General features: G+C 39.7%; 1 protein-coding gene across 2 annotated transcripts; it reads left to right on the top strand.

The window, feature by feature from the left end:
• The first annotated feature begins 1,739 nt into the window (after positions 1-1,739).
• LOC102234073 (sphingosine 1-phosphate receptor 3-like) lies at positions 1,740-6,874 on the top strand. Of its 2 annotated transcripts, none has more exons than XM_023337827.1 (2): positions 1,740-1,975; positions 2,296-6,874. In XM_023337827.1, the coding sequence occupies exons 1-2, from the start codon at positions 1,930-1,932 to the stop codon at positions 3,432-3,434; spliced, it is 1,185 nt and encodes a 394-aa protein (XP_023193595.1). In that variant the 5' UTR covers positions 1,740-1,929; the 3' UTR covers positions 3,435-6,874. The 2 variants fall into 2 exon arrangements, with proteins under 2 accessions (XP_023193595.1, XP_023193594.1); XM_023337826.1 differs by having other exon boundaries at positions 1,740-2,050.
• Positions 6,875-9,130: the final 2,256 nt, after the last annotated feature.

The raw sequence follows: 9,130 nt of genomic DNA, 5'->3' as shown, positions 1-9,130 counted from the left end.
GCACACATAACTGATCTCTCCTTAGTAATATCTTGTAGCAGCCATGTTTGCTGGTTTCTGCATGTGTTTATCATTGCCAATCAAAAAGGTGACGCACGTACAATATTTTTTCATATTTTAAACTATATATTGTTTCAAATATAGGCAAATATTGTTAGTATCTGCGGTAGTAGAAAGGCAGAATGATTAATTGATTTGTTAGACATGACTCCTCTTTCATCTTAATTTGCTTAAACTGCAAAAATATGTTGAAGATAAAAACAATGATGAAGGAGTTATAACAATAGCCTCACAATATCAAAGTCTCTTTGACATACTGAGCTTAATTAAAACAAGTTTATGAAGAAACGTATATTATTAAGTCGCAAGAAACAGAACCTTCATGCAGTTATAACATGGAGATGAATGATTGTTATAGTAATAATCATAAAAGTCACAATAAAATTGATAAATTAATATTTATGCACTGTATATAATTAAACGAAGATAATTAGCATTTTGAAGCAAACTTACCACCAGCTAGCAACACGGCCTTCGGGCTCCTTTCGTGACCCACATTTCATTTCCATCCAGTTCTTGTCCAGTTGTGTTGTCGTCTAACTCGGACTAGGACGTCACCAGCTTGAATTTACCAAAACTGCTTACTATTATCAAGGCCCTCTCTACTTTCAATTCAATATTATGGCAGTAAAAATTGCGAATCTGAAGAGCGTCCGTTAGCTTCACCGTTTTGGCTGTTTTTCATTTTATGGCGCTTTTCTGTGTAAAGTGTGGAATACCGCCACCATCTGGTCTGGAGTGTGAACTGGAGCTAATGTCGTTCACCAACAGATCTTCAATCGTCTGAAAATGGATTGGGTAAAGACAGCTTCCGTGTTTTAGTTAAAAAAACTGAAAACAACAGATCATATTCGAGGAGATGTAAAACTGAAGATACCTGCGACATTTAGTGTTAAGGACAAGTATTGTTTTTGTTATAGAACCTCTGTCACTAAAGTGTCCGTCTTTAATATTTTGAGGCATGAACACATTATTTACTTTGTTAAACAAAATTACATCAAGTTCCACTATAAGGATTTTTTTTAATTCTTTGCAATTTTAATAAAAATAGTAAAAGATTGTTAAGGCACCTAAAAAGGCAGACTTTATTAGCCTAAAATATACACAGAGATGTAATTTAAAACATACTGAAATTAATAATTTAAAGTAAGCGTTAAGTGAATTTTAAAAAATTCTATTTTGAGCATATGTTTTAAAATATACACAAATTATCTTTTAAATATTGAGCAAGTGTATATTTACACTTGGGCAAATAAATATTTTGTTCACTATACTTTTATTTAATATATTTCTTAAAAATGTACTTTGGTGCAATTACATTTAAGTGTGTTTAAAGTCATAATGTCAGGCATATTTTTAGCATACTTCGTATATATTTAGAGGTAGTACACTTAATACTTATACTTAAAATTTACTTACACATATCTGAAATATACTAAAGTATTTTATTTTATTTTTTTTTTTCACTAGGGTCGGGATTTTCTCAAGCTGTTAAACGTTCACCTGTTGGTGTTTGGGCGCTTTGCACGAGAGGTAAAAGTTGGAGCAGGAAAACGCTGCGAATTACAACACGTTAAAGTTAACGCACCTCCTGGTGCTCATAAGGCTGGAGAAGTGTGCAGCTACTCCACAGAAAGGCTTTCTGTGTCTGAGTTGATGGAGAGAGGCAGGGAGGGAGGGCTGAAAGGGACTTCCAGCCCACCGCCGACTTCTCGGGAGTTTTCAGAGCTCGGTGGGAGAGATGAGGAGCTGCTCTCTCCTTCATGACGGAGTGAAGACGAGATAAAATAAATAAATAAAAAAATCAACGGAGAATGGAGGAAAGACGCAGCCTCTCCGTTTTCACAGCCATGAAATGTTCGTCCTTCGATGCTCGTTTTACTTTCAACTAATTACGAGGTCCGGGCGTCCAGCGGTGAGTTGCCTCCAGGCTGCCATGAACGAGAAGTGCGACTGAAAAGATTTAAAAGTGCGTTGCATGGGAAGTCAGGTATGTCAGATTTAAAGGATTTGGAGCTTTATCTCAAGTTTATGTTGAAGGATTGAAAAAGTAGCTGAATTCCTATTAACTTTTTTTTTTTACTATTGTTGTTGTTGTAAACCCCCTCATTACCAGGACAACTGTTTGTCCTGGAAATGAGTCACAGAGCAAAATCCAGCTCAACTTTATTACTGTGAAAACGAACGTTTATGGCTGATGTGATTTCTGAAATAACATTATTTTTTCTGCTGCAGCTGAAGACACCAGACTCTTCTCTGCAATGACCTTCAGTGACAGCAACCGTGGTGATTTGAAGATGAATGTCATACTCCTTCACTACAACCACACTGGAAAGCTGGACCACCGGCTGCTGAGCTCTGACACAAACTCTGGAACTTTGGATATCAAAATCATCGTCTTCCTCATCATTTGCAGCTTCATCGTTCTGGAGAACCTCACCGTCCTGGTGGCCATATGGAGGAACCACAGGTTCCACAACCGGATGTACTTCTTCATTGGGAACCTGGCACTGTGTGACCTGCTGGCTGGAGTCTCCTACATGGTCAACTTGCTCCTCTCTGGGGATAAGACGTTTGATCTCTCACCGACTCTGTGGTTTATTAGAGAGGGCAGCACATTTGTAGCACTCAGTGCCTCCATCTTCAGTCTTTTGGCCATCGCCATAGAGAGACACCTGACTATGATCAAAATGAGACCTTATGATGCCAACAAGAACTACAGAGTGTTTCTGCTTATAGGGACCTGCTGGCTGATTGCTGTGATCCTGGGAGCTTTGCCCATCTTGGGTTGGAACTGCATTGGCAAACTCCAAGACTGTTCCACAGTCCTGTCTCTTTACAGCAAGAAATATGTAGCTTTCTGCATCACAGTTTTCATAACCCTGCTTTTAGCCATGTCAGTCCTTTATGCTCGCATCTACATCCTGGTAAAATCCAGCAGCCGAAAGGTGAGTAAGCACAGCAACTCTGAGCACGCTATGTCCCTTCTGCGCACCGTCATTATTGTAGTCGGAGTCTTCATCGCCTGCTGGACACCCCTCTTCATCCTGCTCCTGGTGGATGTGGCGTCTGAGCAGCACTTTCCAGTCCTGTACGAGGCTGACTGGTTTATAGCACTGGCTGTGCTCAACTCGGCCATGAACCCAGTCATCTACACTCTGGCCAGTCGCGAGATGAGACGGGCCTTCCTGGCTCTGGTTTGTGGCGTTTGCTACAAGATGAAGGTGTCGGTGAGTGGCAGTGGGAACAGACAGTCCCCTGAGCCCAGCCGGAGCAGGAGCAAATCATGGAGCAGTCAGAACAACCAGAACCAGCAGAGGGGCCAGGAGACGGACACTGGAACGAATAGAGAGGATGCTCAGGAGGGTGTTTAGAGTGGTGGGGAAAACAGAGAGAAGAGTTCCAGAAATCAATCAAAATGTGGAAAGATGCTTGAGAAATGAAGTCAGTTTAACATGAAGCAAATCCAATATGAAGATTGGACTATACAGTTGCTCCTGCACAGAAGTTTCAGTTTGGTGACTAATGTTTACATATCTTAAGCATCTGTAATTGAGACCAGCACAGTTACTGAATGGAATAACATTCAGTAACTGTGCTGGTCTCAATAATTGAATGCTGTTACATTCACTAACTGTGCTGGCAAGTTTTACCTCCTTGTCAAGTCCTGAAAGAAACCGAATGTGTTCAAATGGGATCATTAAAATTACAGGCAACTGTTTAGAATATAAAGAAAGACCAAAATTATTAACAGTGCATTTCCAGAGAACAGGGCAGCTCATTACTAGATAAGATTTTAGTGATCAGTATTGTAACATCTGAATAAATTGTGCCTCCATTTTGCAACGTGTCTTAGAAAGTGCAATTAGAGTTCCACAACAAACTGAAGCATGATTGTAGGAATAAAACAGCTAACTGTATTTATGGATGTATGTGTTATGCATTTTTATATATATCTATTTACCAGTACCTTGATTGTATATTCCTGATTGATAAAGAACACGAGAAACTGCATCTGTTTCACCTATTCTGCATAATGACGAATGAGGACGCTATTATGATACCAGGGCTCCCTCTGCTGATCAGGTGTAGTACTGCTGCAAATGCAGTTCTTAATTGTTCTCATGGTGGAAGTTAGAGCTTGTGTAAAAATGTAAAGCTGGCAAATCAAGTATTTAAGAAAAATGTGGATGCTGCATGCAAAAGAAAGGAGTATGCAAAAATATTTTAGCCTCTTTATGTGGTGCAATATATCATCTTCCAAACTCAAAATAAAATCTAAAAAAAAAATTAAATCTGGAGTCACTGATGGCAGACCAGTGACAAGTGCACATATTTTCTGAGAGCGTTAATTTTCCCTGTTCTCTGTTTTCCCTGTCCAGTTCTCAGATCAAAGTTGAAGTGATTGTGTGGAACTGAAACGTTATCCATTCTCCATTTCAAAGAATTGAAAAATAAGGAGTTTTGACATTTGCACTTGAAATTATTAGATTTCCACAACAAATTAGTTGTTGGTAAACAAAGCAAACAAAATCAATTAAAATAGCTCAACAGAACACATTTTATAAATGTTACCTCCAAATAACACCTTAAATGGCAGCAAGTCTCTAAGTCTTTTCTTTCCGTCAGGTCTCTTTAATAAATAGTAGGGACTTGACTGAATCCATCTTTACTTCCTTTCCGGTGCCAAAGGAAGCAAAGGACGTCTAAAGCCTCAACAGAGCCACCAGCATGCTTCTTTCCGGCAGGCGTGGAGTTTTTTTAGTCAATACTTCATTTTTCCTTCCTCTTATAAACCACTGTTCCATAGTCTAGGTTTGATTCATTGCTCCTTAGAACTAGATGACAAAACCTCTTTGGCCTAGTTACACAGTTGTGAGCAAGTTGGATCGAACTTTTCTTGTACTTTTGTGTCAGTAATGGGATATGTCTTGAAGTTGAGACATGAAGCCCTTACTGTGGAAACTAGTAAGGGCTAGTAACCTCAGCTGCTGCTGCCAACATGTTTTGCTGGAGGTCTTGTACAGTCAGTTGAGGGCTTTTGTGGGCCAACTGCCTCAAGAATCTCAGCCATTGTTCATTTAACATTGAAATCACAAACTTGCCTTCTAATCTTATCACTTTGAACATTCAGAACATTTGCTATGTGTTGTGTCACTTTCTTGCTTGGACAAGACAATGATTGCTTCATTGAACTTTGGTGACAATTGTTTTAAATGATCCACATCTTTAACATAAAATCAAACATTCCTGTCCACAGTCCAGGTATCTGAGGTACTCCATGTCAAGCACACCTGATGCTACTAATGAAGCCATTGGGTTCCATGCCGGAGACCACACCTGATTTGTAAATATATGCCCTTCTGAAAACCTCTACCTAAAGGTTTGAGAAGTTTTGAGGCAGAAATAGTTCTTAAAAGTAGGACTAAGTGTTTAATCAGAATTGGTTGTCATCGAGCGTGACACAAACAAATTGAGTCTTCCATCCATCCAACCATTTTCTTACACCCTTGTCCCTAGTGGGGTCAGGAAGAGTGCTGGTGCCTATCTCCAGCGAACGTTTCGGGCGAGAGGCGTGGTACACCCTGGACAGGTCGCCAGTCTGTCGCAGAATAAAGTCTTTTTAATATTAATTTTATTTAGCTGCCTTAACTGTTTTTGAGTCATTTGTTTATTGCAAACATGTGAAAAATGTACACCTAACTGTGGGTTGAATAATTTTCGGTGCAAATACATCAGTGCAACTCTTTCTGTAACTAATGTCAAACGTTTTTATTCTGATCTGTCAACAATCTTAAATGCAAAAGCTCAAACTATAAAAATCATTCCTGTCTTTTTTTTTTTTCAATGAATGTTTTACCTCAACTTGTAACTTGTCAAGAGACGAGAAAATGTGCATTGCTGTTTATTTTCACTACTCATGTTCAAGACGTTACACCGGAAATGAAGTTTATTATGTTGAAATAGCGCTCAGTGTTTAGAGTGACTGGAGAAATCTACCAAAGTGACTGTTTGGTATGCATGTTACACTTAGAAGAAATGACCAGGTTCTTTTCGCAATACCAAATCCTGCCAGTCATCTATTAATCTACTTAATCAAAAAGAATAAAAGTTATTTTGGGGTAACTGTGGATCAGTGAGTAGAATAGTCATTTTGCAGTTTGAAAGTTGTGGGTTTGATTCCAGTGTCTTTCTGCTGCATGCTGATGTGCCTTTAGGCAAGGTACTTCATTCTGCTGGATGCCTCACAATCTACTTATCGGTGTTTGAACGTGTGCGCCTAGTGAGTACTACTAGTTGAATTTGGCTCTAGTGTAATATCTTTTGCCCAGTCAATATGCTTAGAAAAGGGCTAAATAAATTCAGTTTAGTGAAAGTAACCAATTTTTCAAATATCTACAGGGGTCAGCATTAATAATTTTGAACATGTAAACAGGTAAAATGTGAACGCAAAACGTAGACCAACCAATGTAGGTAATCTGACACCTTTCCGTCTTGCAAACCTTTCAACCTAAATGGCAGCACTGTTCTACCGAAACAGAAACAAATAATAATATTGTGACTAGGTATTAATTTTCAAATATTATTTTTAAATTTTTTTGACACCTGAATTTTGTACATTGTTTTCAAATTTACTGTCACCTTGAAGAAATAATAGAAAAAAGGACAGACTTAAACAAGACATTAGTGTACAGACATGACTTTTTTGCTATAGAGCTGAAAAAGGATAATTGTGAAGATTTAGCTCTTTGGTTTTTCTTACAGCATGTTTATTTGTATTTACTGTATTGTTTACTCAAATTAAAAAATATATTTATTACGCTGTGTTATTCACCTGTGCCGATTGTGCTTCTGTTCATTTTTATAGGTCTTTGAGAGAACAAGATATGTTAAGTTTTAAATTTAACAGGGATGAGAAAGCAGCAATCAGAGGAGGCAGCACTGAATAAAAAATTACACACATTCTCTGTTTTACTGCCAAAAGCCATTTCGAGTAACGATGACAGAACCATACAAACCGATATATTTAAAATGTGCAAACATTATTGAAAATGTTAATATATTCTGCAAATCCAAATGAAAGCAAACTAAAAAAATTCAAAAACATTTTTATCATCACCTTATGTGCAAAGTTCCACTTACTTTGACTAAACTGAAGCTCACACATATTTTAAATTATGTTCTTTTTTGTTGTTTCTATGTACAAAAGGATAAAAAGAGGCACTGAGAGTTGTGGTCATTGTGTTCCTTTTATAAGAAAATCATGATGCATGATATGTAAGAAACCACACTATAAGTGAGCCAACCACACTTGATACAGCCTGAAGTATGCAGCACATCAAGTTTGGGTGAAATTACTTTAGATTTTTATCAAAGATGTATTCTCATATTTACAAAAATTGTCATATCGTCTGTCTTTAGGGTTTTTAAAACATATTTGTAAAAAAAAAAGTTATTCCCCCACATTAACATTATTCCATTTCACTTGGCAGACATTTACAATTATAAAGGTTTGTGAATTTAAAGAAGGTAAAATTGGAAAACCTCTGTAATTAGGAACTCATATTTAAAGTGTTGAAGTGAAGCACAAAATAAATACTGTAGTTTTTCTTGACTGCTTTAGACTAGGTTTCATGTTTTCTTCCTGGCTTATAGCAAAAAGTCAAACACGTTGAATAAACAGCACCTTCCACATTTGCTGGGACCTTTGTTGAGAAAAAAAAAGTTTTTAAAAGGCAAAAGATAAAGGCATCTTTTATTGCACTAGCATCATTTCACACAGATATGTTTTTGAGAAATCTAATCTTTCATTTTCATTTCATTCATTTATTGATTTGTAAATGGCTTTAAAACTTTACTTGTGTTATATAACTACTATTTCAATCTGGAGAGACTCAGACGGAGATGAGAAGACAATTAGAAGAGTTTATTGACAAACAGAATTTAAAGTCTTTGGCGCTCGGGCCCCGGCTGGGGATAACGGTTATCGCAGCGTTAGCGATAGGCTTCAGATGAGCATCCCCGATGTTGTTAGGAACGTCATCCCCCGGGGCCCGGCACTGGTGGTGGAGGTTGAAGAAGGGTGCGGGCCTCAGGACCGGGCGAATGGAGGAGAAGGGGTGGTGGTGGGTTGAGCTCGGCTGGAGAGCGAAGGACGCCATGAATGAAGGTCCTTATCAGCTGGGACTTGGTCGGTGATTGGACGTGACGTGGCTTGGTCCGGCGTTGATAGGTCGACGATTGTGGGCAGGTCGCTTCAATTAACGGGTCCCGGTGGGGATAAAAGAGTCTTCCAGTTTGAATTTGCGCCTAGGCTTCATTTCAATCTGGAGAGACTCAGACGGAGATGAGAAGACAATTAGAAGAGTTTATTGACAAACAGAATTTAAAGTCTTTGGCGCTCGGGCCCCGGCTGGGGATAACGGTTATCGCAGCGTTAGCGATAGGCTTCAGATGAGCATCCCCGATGTTGTTAGGAACGTCATCCCCCAAGAAGAGGCCGAGGCCGGGGCCGAGGCCGTGAATATAAGGCAGAAAGTAAAAAGGGGGAAAGAAGTTGCGCTGACTTTGGCTACCGAGTTAATAACGTAAAGGACGTGACATGACAGTTAAAGGAGAGGGAGAGTAGGACGGGAAGTGAAGACCAGCTGGGAATGCTGCAGGGCAAGAGGCGGTAGAATACACAAAACACAGGGCATAGGGACGTGGTGTGAGAGCCGGCTGAGGATACGGCAGGACAAGGGAGGAAGGGATGTTGGGAGGTGACGGCCGGCTGAGGACACAACGGGGCATGGGGTAGCAGAACGCAGGGCATGGGGATGCTGGAGGATGAGCCGGCTGGAAATGCTGCGGGACTAGTGGGATGGACGTGGGCTGGCGATAGTTGGCAGAGGACACGGCAGGGCATGATGATAGGAAAGCCGGCGGGGAATGCGTGGGGTGAGAATGAAGGGATAGAAGCAGGGCTTAGAAGAGGGGATGCTGGTTTAAAAAACGCCAGCATTAACTAAAGAGGGTTGTAGGATGAGGGGAGCAGGGCATAAGACAGGGGATGCTGGTTGAAAAACGC

The sequence above is a fragment of the Xiphophorus maculatus genome, chromosome 8 (genome assembly GCF_002775205.1).
Source record: "Xiphophorus maculatus strain JP 163 A chromosome 8, X_maculatus-5.0-male, whole genome shotgun sequence".
NCBI lineage: Eukaryota > Metazoa > Chordata > Actinopteri > Cyprinodontiformes > Poeciliidae > Xiphophorus > Xiphophorus maculatus.
This window is presented reverse-complemented; position numbering and strand designations above follow the sequence as displayed.